The following is a 15,901-nucleotide window of genomic DNA, read 5'->3' as shown; positions in this document are numbered from 1 at the left end:
CGATCGTGGTAATAACTTGCTGTCATTAACAATATAAATACATCTGAAAAATTTCGTAATGACACGGAACAGAAATTTCAAAAATGTTCACTGTTCAAAGTTTTCGTAATAAAATTCCAAATTGTTGGTACTTACAGTTGAGTTTTCTTCGCCAATTTCAGAGAAATGTTTGAAAGTTAAAACTTTCAAAAACTTCCAAATCTACATAAGGATAAAGTGTTAATACTTGCTTACAAACCAGAAATTACGGTTTCACATACATAGGTACTAAACTTTTTGGACACCCTTTGGAATGTTTGGAAGTAGAAGTATTGATAAAATCATTTAAAAAACTCTCGATACAAATGTCGCTATTTTAAAGTTTCGGTAATTCTGATGCTAACCATTTGTTTCCTATTACACGAGATTACTTTTGGATTAAAAACCACAATTGAATTTTAAAACTTTCTGTTTGAGTTAGCCTAATTGATCCAAAACTGTTAGGTTGGATATGCCGAGCGCACTTTCCGGACTTTATGGAAACTAAAGGTCCCCAACCATGAATAATTCCAGCTTCATGCAAACGTTATCAATTAGTATCAATTCTCACTCCCCAAAAAAATCTCACACCCCCAAAAACTTTACTCCACCCCATTTTTCCTCTCACTCTTTTTAGAAATGCAACGCCCCGTTCTGAGTGGTTGTGTTATTGAGGATCTGTAACAATCAAACTATTTTGCGTTCTGTTTCTAAGCTATCAGAAGTCTGCCATGTGGTTTTTGAAACTAATTCGTACCAAACTATTTGTGGTAAATTTGAAAATCATGATGTTTCATACTGTTCAAAAATACAGAGAAGTTGAAATTGTTGTACAACCAATAATTGTTAAGCTTGTAGGCATCAATCACCATTCGATTTTTAACTCTAACAATAGCTTCTAACTCTAAAACTCTAAAATTGTAAGACATCCATTATTTGGAAACGGTAAGCATACTGTATTATGGTTTCTGTGCAACAACAGTAAGTTTTGTATTCTACCTGTTTCAAATCATTTATGTTCGAAGGAAAATTTCTGATGATGATCGAGGTATCTACAGTGCTCCACATAAAAATACGCCACTCTCAAAATTTCGAAAAATTCGAAACCTGTCTTGACCGAAACTTCGATTTCTCTAGAAAAACACGTATAGTTGCCGTCAGTTTTACTTAGAACATCATCTGAAAATTCCGAAAAATTAAATTACGGAAAAAAGATATTTTATCTAAAAAATCGAGAAAAATTAATCCACAAAATGATACGCCTGGCAGTAAAACTCCCAAAAAATAAAAGGAATCGTTTTTCAGAAAATTGTATCCGGCCCAATAGTTGATGAGGCGACCATTACGCCTATCACATCGAAAATCCGAGAATCCATATCCATAGAGAAGGTTTTCCATCAGTTTCTGCTCCACTAGAAGCCTGGCAAAAACCTGATTAAGGTCCGATATGACGTCAAAGCCTTTGTTTCTATCGTAAATCTTCTTCATCATGGATCCTCAACCGTTTTTGAAAATGTACAGATCAGGAGAAGTGAAATCCGGGAACTGGGTTTCCATAGCCACCTCTCGACTTGGATGATGTGATTTAGGTCACGGTTTAGAGTTACCACGGGTGCCTTCCACATTTTCCTGATATGGATAAACTGGACTTTTGAAAATACCCGACAAACAGTACTTGCGGACATCGACAAACCCGTAACTTCTTCATTCTGGAGCATGTGACAGTTAAGAGCCAAAGAGAGGTCAAAGTGAAGCTAAAATGGCTCAAAGACCAAAATGAAGACTACACGCATTGCAACTACTCTCCCAAAAAACCCCCCCCCCCCCCGTTTCTTATCAATTGTTCGTTTCTTCTAGAACATACACACTTTTAATAGGTCACTGTGTTATCAAATATATTACCCTAAAATACTGTTTCAAAATGTAGGAATAGAGTCGGGTCCGCTCTTGGTATGTTATTTTTACCACACGGGGTCGGCAAAACTGAAAGTTTATGTGTTGAGAATCTGTAAAATCCGTAAAACTCGCAAAAGATTGTTTCTGATAAGCCGAGCATTTCTTATTTAATGGAACCGTCGTTTTTTGAGTTTTCTATAACTTTTCTGGAGCTTTTGGACTGTAACTTTCTTCAAAATCTCACTAGATATCTGAAACAACATGGACAATGAAGAAAGGAATCTGCGTTTTTTGAGTTATTTATTGAATTACGAGGAGAGAAATATAGGGGATACATGTATCAGTAAACTTTTTTGCAAGTGATCATCACAACGTATAAAAGTTTTTGGGGAGAGAAAAAATAAGACACATTTACCAAAAAAAAACCAAAAAATGAACGGGGGAATTTTTGAATTCGAAGATACAGTAATCTGGGGAAAAAAAATATTGCAATGGAAAGGATAGAGAAAAAGTTTTTAATAGCAAATTCGAAGAAAGGAAAGTTCTGGATTTCTAGATTTTTTGGAGAGGAGAGAGGCTATAAAAATGGGAACAGATCATTCAGAGAAGTTGGACGCGTAGCTGGGGGGTGTTTTTTGAGGACAGGGGGGCGGGGTTTGGGTTGGAAAGACATTACAAGAGGACTAAAATATGGGACTTTTTTTTGGGGGATGGTGAGATTTTTTGTTGAAGCTTTTAGAAGTTTAAAAAAAGAAGAAAAGATTTACACGTAACAGGATTTTTCTTAGAAATGGGTCATTGGGGGTTTTTTTGAATCGAGAATTGGGTTTTGATTATAGCAATGGTGGGTTTTTTGACAAAATACCTGAATGAATGCACCAAGAAAATGAAGAAGGAGAGTAATAAAATGGGGTTGAAATGACATTAAAAACCAATAATTTTGAATGGGATCCCAGAGTTGGAGGTGTTTTTTTTTTGTTGAGGAGTTGCACTTTGTAACACAGATGATTTTTAAGCGAGAGACAAAAGAGATGATATTACTAGGGGGTTTTGACTAGGTGGTGAGGGGTCTAGATCTTGAAAGCTCCTATGAGAGGTTATTAGGGCAAATAGATATTATTGTGGTTCGGAGAAAAACGAGGAACATTTACTCTATTCTCTAAGCTTCTAGAACGATTTTGAACCGAGTTATGTTGGGAGACGAAGCCAAGAAGAGGATCTAGCTGTCTGCGGCTATAATTCTCTTCGAAATGAACATAGAGCATTGAAAGTTACTGGAATAGATAGAAAAATGTATTTTCTATCGAATCGTCTTTTTTTGAATTTTTTATGACTTTTCCGAAGCGAGTTACGCACAATATAACAGTTAGAGAGACGCAGACAACGAGACGCGCTAGTCGTCTGTGTCTCTCCTCGCTTTCATTTGGCTATAACTCTCTTCAAAATGGTCGTAGAGGGATCAAATAAACTGGAATCGATAGACAATTAAATTTTCTATCTGACACTTCCAGAGCTTCGAAACGAAGTTTCTCAATAGAGCGCACTTACCTCATTTTCTCCTTTCACCACATTAATAAGCAGCATCACAGCAGTTTAAAAAGCATATTAGGTGGGGGCGGGGAGTTTTGGGGAGATGACATAAAGTGAATTAAAGGCACAGAGACAATTAGGGAAACAAAGAAAAGGCAAGAGGATGGGAGTGTTTTAGAAAACGAAGTGAAATTTTTGGGAGGGATGAAAAAAATACCACAGAGAGGAGAATAAAGGCGAGTGTCAGTCACTGAAATGGGCGTTTGGCAGGGTTGTAGAATCTTTTTGAGGGGAAGAAGAAAATCACCAGAAAAAATACAGCAGCAGAAGAAAATCGGATTACCCGGGAGTGGAGAAAATATCGGAGAAGAAAAGTGTAGTTTTTTCGAAAAGGTAATACGCGTTTTTTTTCAGGGGGAGAAGCACATTTAAAGGAGGGAGGGGTTTTTCAAAATTCTGATAAGTATCGAAAATTATAGCACAAGCATTGTTTTAAGGAGACAGGACACAGGACAACCCGTTTTTGTAGCTATAAACGTACATGTTCAGGGGGAAAAATGGGAAATGGGAAGACTATAGAAGTTTCGAGAACCAGGTTGTTGAGAAGAGACTTAGAGATTTTAAAGGGAAGAATATGAGTATGAAAAAATGGGCAAAAATAGAAGAAGAAGAAAAAAGATTATGTATGTACACAAGGAGTTTTGTGAAGGTTTGGGACTTTTTTGCGGCTAGCGCATGAAAAAGGCCAAAATTGATTGGGAAATGGCTCTAATTTCCAATACGGAGACCGTTCAAACGAGTTCCGTTGAGCAAGTCGGCGGTGCCGAACATGTCATAGTAGCGTGGAGTTCCATTGTCCCGAGCCGGTTGAGCACCATCGGCAAGATCACCGCCGATTTGGGAGCCGGTGAGAGTGCGGTCGCCGATTGAGCCGGCTTCTGGAAATTGAGCAGTTATATTCTGGGATTTGGAGATTCAAAGATTCTGAAGGATTTTGAGAGCCCAAGATTCCAGAATCTCCAGGCTCTAAGACTCTCAGACTTTCAGATTCTTAGATTCAGATATCCAAAGATCCAAAGATTATAGGATCCAAAGATTCTAGGATCCAAAGATCCTAGGATTCTAAGATCTTAAGATTCTGATATCTCAAGATTCTGAGATCTCAAGATCCTAAGATACCAAGTTTCGAAGATCCTGAGATTCTGAGATTCTGAGAGTGTGAGACTTTTTGATTCTGAGATTCTGAGATTCTGAGATTCTAAGATTTTTTGATTCTGAGATCCCAAGGTCTTAAGAGTGCAGGATCCCAAGATTCTTAGATCTGAAGACTTTAAAATCCAATGACTCCAAGATCCCAGGATTCCAAAATTCTGAGATCCTAAAATTCTAGAATCCTAAGATCTTAAAATCCTAAAATTCGATCCTGAGATTTTGAGACTCTGAGATTCTAAGATTTTAGAATTCCAAAATTTTACCAATCTGAGTTTATTACAAAGTGCGTATTACTAATAAATGGATAGCTTTTGTGTCTTTTCTCGAAAATGTGAAACCGGAAAAAAGAGTTTGTATTAGCACTGATTTATCTTCTTAACCTACTCATCAATCTACAGTAGGACACTGGCTAGTTTGATATGCAGGTTCTTACAGTGGTTTAGCATTTAGACAGCGTTCAATAGATATCTCTGCATTCTATTGTGAGGTGTTTGCAGGAATTAGCTTTACAGTAGTTTCTACAAAACCAATAACATCAAAATGCAGATAATATGGCAGAATCTCACACGAAACATGGTAAGATGAAAACGGTTACAAAACAATGAGAAATTGAAACAGTGAATTTTCGGTATACCATACATACTGGAGACCTAAATGATCTTAAATTATCTACGGCACCATTACTAAAAGAGCTCAAAACTCTGCTCAAAAAAACAGGTAACAAAACAGCAAATATTATTGTAAAACCGTATCCCGATGTATGTGTTCTCTGACTATAAGTGAATAAAAAGTCAAAGTTCAAAGACATGTTTAAAGGATTGTTTGAGTAGCGGGGAGGACATCGTACAGTCACTTTGTGACTCATATGTGTACCGTGGTATAGGGTCGAGTTTTGAGTCTATTACGGTTTAAATTTTTTTCCTGTTTTGAAAACTAGGTAAAATGGAATTAGGATCAGTCAATCCAATACACGACCTTCTGGAAAAGGAAAAAAGAAATAGATCAGTCGGACCATTGTGAAGAGGTCTACAACATTTACTGTTTCCATTACCTGTGAAGGACATGATGGTTATAAGAAGAATGTTTTAGAACAATCATCAGCTTAAGTAAAATCTAGATCCTCAAAACTAAAAAACTCACGATTGGATGGCGAGAGACGATCCTGCTGATTTGCCCCATCGACGCTTGGTGGCGATGCGGATCCTCCAGAAGCTCTAGACGAAGATCCACGAGTGTTTCCACCAATGACGGCGGCACCACCTCTTCCACACTGGCACTGACAAGTGCATCCAGTACGTCCGATCGGATTAATGAACATACGATCCAAAAGCTCATCAGCCTGAACACCAATGCTTCTCTCGTTCTTGGCACTTGGTGGCATTGCCAAGATGGAGTTGAAGTTGTGGCCTCCGAGGAGGGTCTCGTTCATGCCGAGCGATGAGAGACGTGGATTGTTGGAAGGGGTGTTGGACCAGGTGTTTGGTGAGAACAGTGGGCTCCATTGGTCTCCGCTGTTGCCGCTTTGGGAGAGAGATGATTGAGAGTCCCAGAGGGAGCCAGGGCGAGCGGCGGCTGGTGTCATGGCGTGCTGGAATAGGAACTTTGTGGAATCTGTCTAGATTTAGCTAGCGATCTGGCTAGTCTAATAAAGGCATACCTGATGTTGCTGCATGAGCAAACTTTGTGGTTGTGGTCTTCCTGAAGCAAACGCTCCACCCATTTGAGCCGACATAGTTCTTTGAATTCCACGTGGTGGTTGACCGTAACCCAATTGTTGACGACGGCTACTATCCAACTCGGGGAAGTGTTGCTTGATGAATCCGACATAATCGTAGCTTGGCAAGTTGCGACGAACCGAGACGTAGGTACGATTTGGGAACAAGGCAAAGACCCAGTTGTGAGCAGTGAGCAAGTTTAGGAAGTCTTGACGACCGTCTCCATTGTGATCACGGACTTCTTGTGGAATTTCGGGGCTGATGTAGAAGTCGAAAAGGGATTGGATCGAGGTGGCGCCACCGTGACGGAGCAAGAAGGAGGAAAGCTGGTAGACGGCTTGGTAGACAGCGGGGTACTGTAAGATTAGAGTTTTTGCAACCATGACTCTCTTAAACTAGGAAAATCGTATGTCCCTCAAAAATTTAATATATCAATGAAACAGAACATATTGTTTTTTTTAAATCACACTAAAACCTAGCTACCGTATCTACCCTAACTATAGCATCTACCGCAGAGCTAAATTATCTCGATTGCCATGAAAGATATCAAAAATCTGTCAATTGTTAAAATGTCGCTGATATTATGATAAATATTTTATCAGTTGAACACTTTTTGATATCTTACAAAAGAACCGAGATAATAGAGATCAAACTAGACGTAAAAGGTGGTCAATGAGCACTTTCGGTAGAAAAGGCTTATGTAACAGTTAATGACTTGGATACGGTAATTTATGTTTTATGTGTAACAGATTTAGAAAAAAGTTGTTTTTTGGGAAGTACAGGATGTTTCATAATTACACTGGCTGATAAAGACGGGTATATCTTCAAACGTAAGTCTCTTGGAATCACAAAACTGGGTAGAAATATAATATTACGTTTGATTCAGAGCTACTAAAATTTTTAGAGCGATTCCATAAGTCTAGTTATTGTTATGATTGTCCAAAGATGAACTTTGCAATTTGCATGAGCTGAAACTACTTAGACAAGCAATAACTCAGCTCAAAGTTAATCAAATAATTTGAAACTTGACCAGTTTAGAAATGAACAACTTGAATTTTCGGACTCCAAATTTGAGCCCAGAAAAACGGTTTTCTCAAATGTTATGCTAGTACAAACTTGAGTCCTGATAATAATGTGCAACCGTACAAAGCTTAATCTCATTTAAAAGGGATCCCCTGAACTATGTACTGCATGAAACATAACATTTTTGAAAAATCTATGCACTAGAGTATTCCATGTAGCCCGTTCCACTTACCTGCAAAATAATAGAGTCATCATTCTGAAGACGGAACAAGTGTGTACGGCGCTCGACGAACTGACGACGCTTCAACGACGATGTGCCAACGTAGCGGAACAGCTCATCATCCCCACAATTCGACATTTGGGAGTGAAGGCTGAAACTCCTGAACGGGTGTCAATGGATGATGGTTGTCAACATATAGAGGCAGGGGGGGGGGGGGTGAGAAGATAGGCACAAGGAAAAAGAAAGCGTTGGGGTTAAGCATTTACCTGCTAAGTTGGATTTGTTGCAATCCGTGGCGTTGGAAGATAGCCAAGAGCACTGGAATAGCCTTCTGCTCAAGGGCTGGCGAGTAGGCGTCTTTAGAGTTTGGTGGAGTTGGATTTGCTGCCTCCAAATCGACTTCTTGAGCATTTGCGAACAACATCTCAGCGTCCTGTCCATATATTGGTTGGACGATGGTGGCTGTGTACTCGCTGGTCTCGTTTAGTGCGGCATGGAAGCTAAGGGTGAATCCGACGCGAAGAACTGAAGTCAAGTCATTGAGCATTTGATCGCAGAAATCTTTCAATTGGAATGAGATGACCATTTTGTCTTTGCAAGTGATAAGACCAGCTTTGGCGGAGAGCCAGGTGAGTTGTCCGAATCCTTGAATGCTATCGGCTCTTTGTGGATCTTGAAGGGGTGGTGGATGGACCTGGGTGGGAGGCATAAGAGGTGGTGGTGGGACCATTTGAAGATTGTGTGCATTTTGGTACAGGTTGTTCATTCCTCCATTCATTCCACCGTTCATCCCATTGTTCATTCCCAGTGGAGGCATGAATGGCACATTGTGTCCAAAGTTGTCGGGTCCTGGAATTTGAGAATCTTAGAATGCTAGAAGGAGAATCTCAGAACCTCAAATTTCCAGAAGTTATAGCAGTTTGGAAACTGTAATTTTTTCTTTTTTTTCAGTGTTTGTCCCTTTCAAAAAAATTTTCTGTATTAGTTTTGAATCAGGTGGTTTTGATAACAAAACACTGTTCTCTTATGACTCAAGTGTTTGAAAATATCATGCAGTTACGAAATTTCGAGTCTTACTGTAGAAAATTTAGTAATGAGCAATTTTTCAATATTCCCTGTTTCGAAACTTTGTATTAGGTCGTGAGAAATTGAATTTTCGATCTATCATTGGGGAGCCGAAAAAATTAGGATTACGCTTTAGTTCATAATGTCTTTCAAACTTCATCATTCTCAATGATTCTTATTGGAAACTGTTAGGTTTAAAAAGGGCTTTAAAACTGAATTGAATTTGTGTACCTAGGTTGAGAGAAACATTTAAATCTTCGAGGTCAAAAATGACTTCTACTGAAAGTTGGTAGTTATTTTGTGGGTCTCAAAAAGTTGTACATTTTCCGAGTTGGATAGTTCAAAAATATGAATTTCGAAGTGAGTTTTTGCTAATTCTATCTTGAAATGATAGCAGCAAAGAAATGAAAAAATATGAAAAACTATATGCCCAATACGAAACAGTGAAAAATGCCAAAAGATTAAGCTAGCCCAAAAGTAAGCTGATTGCCTTTATTCTTGTGATGCTTGAACTTTGAGCTCAAATATCTCAATTTCTGTAAGAGATATCTAAAATTTTCAAATTACAAAAATATTTATCATATTATCACCAAGTTTTTAACAGTTAACAGATTTTTGATATCTCATATAGGAACCGAGATAATTGAGCTCAAAGTTGAATTACACTAAGCCTGAACTTTGACCCAATTTATGTCGGCTGCTGACAATGATATAAAAAAATGGTCGACAAACAAAATGTTTATCGTAATACGAATAATGTTTTGTTAGTTTGTCATTTTTCAATAGCTATGCCGGGAATCGAGATACGTGCCCAATCAAATGGGTCCCATTCTTACCTCCCATTGGCGGAAATGTCTGAAGCGACCAAATCGACTGTGGACCATTCTGGCCTTGTTGTCCGTTTGGCGGTCCACCCGGCGGTCCCTGGCTGTTGAGCGGTGGTTGGCTCGACGAGAACAGACTATTCATATCGTAAGCCATAAGCTCTCTGTGTCTCTCTCCCTCTCACACTCTCTCGCTCGAGACACGAATCAAATCGATCGGCGATGATGGAAGACGCTGATGGATTCGATGGTTTTCGTTTGGGATCCTCGTGAGAAGTCTGAAAGATTAATAAGAGATGAGGAATCCCAAAAAGAAGTTTTAGGTGCTAGAAAAACAAGAATAGAACTAGATAGGGCTGGGACAAAAAGGCGAAAATATGAAGAGAAAGGCGAAAAAGTATGTGAAAAGAAACAACACGGTCGGCGTAGCGGGAAGAGAGGGGTGGTTGGGAGGCCGTCGTCGCCGGGACGAGATAGAGGTATCGATGAGAGAGTGTGGCGAGTCAAGAGAGCGGGTTAGAGAAACACACGCGTCTTGATGCGCGCTCACAGCTACACTCACGCGCTCACCAACGCTCACGGGCGGTCCGGCCCCGGCCAAAAAGACAACGCCGCACTCATACACTTGTGTGCGCGCGCGGGGGGTCTCCTCTTCTCGCTATGTATACTCATGTCGGAGGGGCCCCGGGAACATCTGCGTCTCTTCTATCTCTCCGAATGTCTATCTCTCAATCTACCCAATTTCTGGTCTCTAATTCGCGTCTTCTTCTTCTATCGTCCGCCGGTTGAGCAGCAGCCAGCGGGGGGAAGAGAGAGAGAGGAAAGCAACGCAACATACACAACCACACATACACAACCCACTCAGAACGGGGCGTTGCGTTTTTAAAAAGAGTGAGAGAAAAAGATGGGGTGAAGGAAAAGTTTTTGGGGATGCGAGATTTTTTTGGGGAGTGAGAATTGATACTAACCGATAGCGTTTGGATGAAGCTGGAGGGATTCTAGGTTGATAGGGGACCTTATTTTTCCATAAGGGTCTGAAAATGCGCTTCATTGAGAAAAAAGTTTGGCTTAGCGTTTTAAACCATTTTCCGAATTCCAACGATTTTGATAGGACTTACAATTATCTTGTTGAAATTGAAAACAAATGGTAAGTGTCAAAGTTACCGTATCTTTGAAACAGCGAGATTTATATCGAGAATATTTTTAAATTGTTTCCTCAGTGCCACTAACAATTTTCAGAAGTGCCTAAAAAGTTTAGTATCAAAATAAAACGGTAATTCATATTACTCAGGAAGTGCGCTCTATTAACATTTTTAGAATATCAGTAGACTTGGAAATCTTTACAGATCAATGAAGGCTAGTCAGTAAACAAAAACTGCAAGTCTTCAATTATACTAGAATCTTGAAACAGTGAAAAATTCAAATTTCTGTTTCTTATCGTTATGAAACTTTTAGATATGTTGCTATTATTCATCGGTTGCCTAACAAGAAATCCTAGATTAATCTAGATTTTTGAACACCTACTTTTTGAGAATCGGTGCTTCAGATTTTGGATATGTCTGGGGTAGATTGATAAAAGTTATTAACACATTTCCGTAACAACGTTCTGATTATAGTCATTTTAGGATGAATAGATTGGTGGTCTAGCCTACCGGTCATGAAGTTATTTAGGCCACGAAGCTTTCTGCAGGACAAATGGCCTGAAATGCCTTTGCTATCTCTACATTTCGAAACAGTTCTCTTTCCATTTTAGAGTGACATATTTGATAACGAACTGACTGACCTAGTAAAAGTGTCTGTATGTTCTAGAAGAAATGAACAATTGATAAGAAACGGGGGGCTTTTCGGAAAAGAAGTTGCAATGTGAGTAGGACATTTCAATCGATACGTTTCAGGAGATGGGAAAATCGGAGTGATAACGCTAATTCATCAATGCAAGTTGAAATTGAACTTTTGTAAAACCTGTAATAGAAGGGCCCCCACACTGTTAAAATTGAGCTGAATGTTCATCAGAGGTAGTTTAATTGTTCTCTTATCATGATGGTTTTGAAGCAGGTAAAATACAACAATTTCCTATGTGTAATGTTATCAGGAAACCATAATACAGTATTCTCATTATTACAAAATAATAAATATAGACAAAAATTATGAGAATCTGTGATTCAAATTGATACTCCTCTTGAATCTCCTCAAAATTTTTTCCCTTCGTCTCCGGTAGTATTCAGAAATCTTGGAATTTTTTTTACTTTAGGTAACTTTCAAACTTTTTAGATAAATTTGTTTTGTGAAAAATAAACAGCAAATTTCGATTTTCAGGAATTTCTGGATTTAAAGGAGGCGAGACAGCAAAAATTTCGGGGGACAGTTTGGGGGACGAAATCGCGTATGTAGACCATCGGTCGTCAGGCGCCTTCGCGCCCCCGTAGCTCAGCCGGTAGCAGCGCTGTACCCCTGAGCTGCCTGTCATGAGTTCAACCCCTCATGGGAGTTCTCTATGCAAAATATCAGGAAAACTTTTTTTTGGTGTCTGGCCTCCTTTAAAATAATTTATAACTTGCAAGAATGTTGGGAAGATAAAATGTAACTTTCAAAACATTTGTGCAATAAAAGGATTTTAGGAAACGTTCAATTTGAAATTTTGATATTTTGCAGAATTTCAAGCAACCTAAATATATTTACAAATCGATTCTAACTTAGGAGTAGCTAGAAAATTGCATTTTAGATACATCTCGCTCAGTAGTGTGTAAAGCATTTGGTGTGAAACTCGAAAAAGTTCGGAAACAGTAATAATTCTGAAGTTTTGTTGTTCTGAAATTATAAGATTCTGTAACGTTTCTGACGACCGATGGTCTACATACGCGATTTCGTCCCCCGAACTGTCCCCCGAAATTTTTGCTGTCTCGCCTCCTTTAAATCCAGAAATTCCTGAAAATCGAAATTTGCTGTTTATTTTTCACAAAACAAATTTATCTAAAAGTTTGAAAGTTACACTAAAGTGAAAAAAATTCCAAGATTTCTGAATACTACCGGAGACGAAGGGAAAAAATTTGGAGGAGATTCAAGAGGAGTATCAGAGAAGGAGGAGTATCAATTTGAATCACAGATTCTCATAATTTTTGTCTATATTTATTATTTTGTAATAATGAGAATACTGTATTATGGTTTCCTGATAACATTACACATAGGAAATTGTTGTATTTTACCTGCTTCAAAACCATCATGATAAGAGAACAATTAAACTACCTCTGATGAACATTCAGCTCAATTTTAACAGTGTGGGGGCCCTTCTATTACAGGTTTTACAAAAGTTCAATTTCAACTTGCATTGATGAATTAGCGTTATCACTCCGATTTTCCCATCTCCTGAAACGTATCGATTGAAATGTCCTAAATATGCTTCGTTAGATTGTTTGATTTTTTTCTTCAGCCAAATTTGAATTTGATACGCGACCTAAAGATTCTACTTTCTTCAATGAAAACTTTAAAAATGCTATCACATTTACTGAAAGAATTAAGAACTTCCAAACTAAACGAATAACTATTGATTTGTTTATTAGTTCAAGGTTAGTTTGTTGTTCTTTCTTGGCAACACATTTTCATTCCAGGTCGGATGTTTTTTTCTTCGACAACAGCCTGAAGGATATTTTTTTGACAATATCGCTACGCCCAGCAGAAAAGGTTTACCTTCTCGATTTTTAAATAATTTTTCCATGAGCTCGTTTTCAGATGATTGTATATAATACCTTCATATCCAATGAGGACCAAGGATTCTGGGACACCCAAGATATCCGTTTCGTACCATTAAAAGAAGCCAGTAAGATTGAAATGGAAATAAAAGTCGATGAATCAGCATTTGAAGTAAGTTAAAAATCAAACTCTCTTCTCGAGAATAGTTTTCCAGATACTTATAAATCAGAAGTACATCATGTATTTCTCTCACCGTATCGTCCCATCATAAGAAGCTTGGATTATTGTTTCAGGAAAATCGGAAATTTTATATTTCTTGACGAAAATGACTACGACGAACAATCAGATGATTTAGAATCTGATAATGAGCCATTTGAGAATGTCTTGGAATGAATAATTTTAATTAATTTAATTGATAAAACATAGAAAAAACTTTTTAATAATACATTCTAATAAAAAGTTAGCTCTTCTGTTCACAATTTGATGAAATTTGAGAATACCACACTTTGCTTTGGGACCTCTAATTTTTTGGGACCTCTAATTTTTTTTGGGACTTCTAATTTTTTGGGACCTCTAATTTTTTTTGGGACCTCTAATTTTTTGGGACCTCTAATTTTTTGGGACCTCTTTTTTTTTTGGGACCTCTATTTTTTTTTGGGACCGCTATTTTTTTTTTTGGGACCTCTAATTTTTTTGTGACCTCTAAACTAGAATAGAGTCAAAATTTTTTGATCGAAAAAAAGGTCCCCCCTTATGTGTTTTTTGAAGTTTTCAAAACTTGTGAGATGACGAGCCCGCCGGGCCAGCCGGGCCTGTTACAAGTATGATTTTTAGAAAAAAATCTTTTTTTTTTCTAAAAATAGTACCGAAAAGTTATAAAATCTTCGAGAAAGCAAAACTAAAGAAACTGAACAATTTGCAGTTTCATTGCGTTGATTCATACCAAAGCGGAGTAATTTACAGTTTTTGACTTTCCCCAGGGTATTCAAGAAGAACCAATCTTCTCGCCACACATTTTTTGATGAAAAACGCTTCTGTCATTGATCTCAAACAGAAAATAAAAGCGATGACGGACCATTGAATCTTCAAATGAGCAATAATAGCGTCACCTGGATCGTTAGAGTGTTCCGAACTGTTTGACGACGGAAAATTAAAAAATCCCAATGTTTAGTGTATCATTGTCAATTGAGAAGTAATTCTGCTAGACGAGCAAAAATTTTAAACAATTTCAGTTTCAGTATATTTCTAAATTTCTCTTAATTTTTTCAAAGTCGTTTTTAAAAAGTTTGACGGTATTTTTTCCCATATTAGGTTGGAAAGAAAGTAACTGTCCATTTTTGAATTAGTAAATAAAACAAAAACAAGATTATTCCAAGATTGTCAGTACGTACCGTCGTGGTCCACAACATGTCGTCAACTTTTAGGCAACTTGTGGATATCATCCCTCCAACCGCCAGCTGGCTGCGAATGAAACTATTACTTTGGTACATTTTTTTCTCACCGATTTTGTCAAAGTCCTTAGGCTCCAGATGACGTTGTATCTCTCCGAAAAACCAATAATCTGATACAACAAAATCAGAACTTTCACGGGGGTAAAGGAGAACCGTCTAGCCAAAGCGGCTCAGGTACGGCGTGACTTTCCGTGCAACATGAGATTTTGCATTTTTTAACGAAAGGCAAGTCAGACTTGAGCAGCTTCAGCGGGGCGGTTCTTCCTCATTTATTTATAGTCCCGACTCAGTTCTATCAGATTATTGATTATTCGGAGATGTACAACGCCATCTGGAGGGTGACGGATTTTGCACCATTTATGAGAAAAAACTGGAAAAAATAGATATTCTGATTCGCGGCTAGCTAGCTTTTGGAGGTATGGTATCCAAAAGTTACCTGAATGTTGGCAACATGTTGTGGACCACGACGGTGCAAACTGCTAATCTTGGCTTAGCCCGGTTTTTGTATTATTCACAGATGAAACAAGGGACAGTTACTTTCCTGCCAACCTAATATTTTAGTGTTTTGATATCATCCGAAGAGTGAGAACTCATAGGTAATACCATAACCACATATTTCTTCGTCGCTTAGACTTTGAAAAAAAGTTCCAGTTTCTCCTTTATCTTGAATTTCGTTCTAGTTTTTCAGAATTATTTTTCTCAGCAGACGATTGATTTTTCAAATGAGCAATGATAGCGTCATCCGGATCGTTGGAGTGTTTAGAAGCGTTTAGGAACTGAAATTTCTATAATAAAAATAATCTTGAGACTGATACGCCTGGTTACCTTTATAAATGACCCTTGTGCTGGATTAGTAATGAGCAATTGAAATCCAAAGCTAAAAGAGCTGCCAAGTGCCACTATTGATGCCATAAATGTGGTCCGTAATGGAGGCCATTTTCCTTTTTTCAAAGCATTTGTAGTAAAAGGTATTGAAGCGGAAGTTACGATTCCCGATGATGAAATTCTGAAAATATTGGGTATTGAGAAGACTCAAGAAGTATACTACAACCTTTAGATTTAGATTTAGATTAGATTTATTTATTTTCAGAGCGGTGACCAACAGTACACCTTGACACAGCGAACTGAGAAAAATAACAAGATATTCAAAAAGTTGGAGAAACAGTATAATTGAGTTTTTATAAGAATTTTAGGCTCTCGAATTTTTGAAATTTCAACTTATTTTAGGAAAAGTTTTCATATAAAAATACTCTTGAATTT

At 38.0% G+C, this 15,901-nt stretch overlaps 2 protein-coding genes across 2 annotated transcripts; both read right to left on the bottom strand.

Moving 5' to 3' along the window:
- Positions 1-5,758: 5,758 nt before the first annotated feature.
- Cbr-lin-66 lies at positions 5,759-9,660 on the bottom strand (the record flags this gene model as incomplete). The annotated part of the gene is made up of 5 exons (XM_045244935.1): positions 5,759-6,271; positions 6,314-6,727; positions 7,627-7,774; positions 7,881-8,463; positions 9,516-9,660. 5 exons carry the CDS (start codon positions 9,658-9,660, stop codon positions 5,759-5,761), a joined length of 1,803 nt encoding a protein of 600 aa, XP_045097569.1.
- Positions 9,661-15,300: 5,640 nt separating this feature from the next.
- On the bottom strand, positions 15,301-15,553 carry CBG26112 (the record flags this gene model as incomplete). Its single annotated transcript, XM_045244934.1, has 2 exons — positions 15,301-15,426; positions 15,467-15,553. The coding sequence occupies 2 exons, from the start codon at positions 15,551-15,553 to the stop codon at positions 15,301-15,303; spliced, it is 213 nt and encodes a 70-aa protein (XP_045100515.1).
- Between the last annotated feature and the right edge of the window lie 348 nt (positions 15,554-15,901).

Source organism: Caenorhabditis briggsae, assembly GCF_000004555.2.
Source record: "Caenorhabditis briggsae complete genome, chrIV, whole genome shotgun sequence".
Taxonomy (NCBI): Eukaryota; Metazoa; Nematoda; class Chromadorea; order Rhabditida; family Rhabditidae; genus Caenorhabditis; species Caenorhabditis briggsae.
This window is presented reverse-complemented; position numbering and strand designations above follow the sequence as displayed.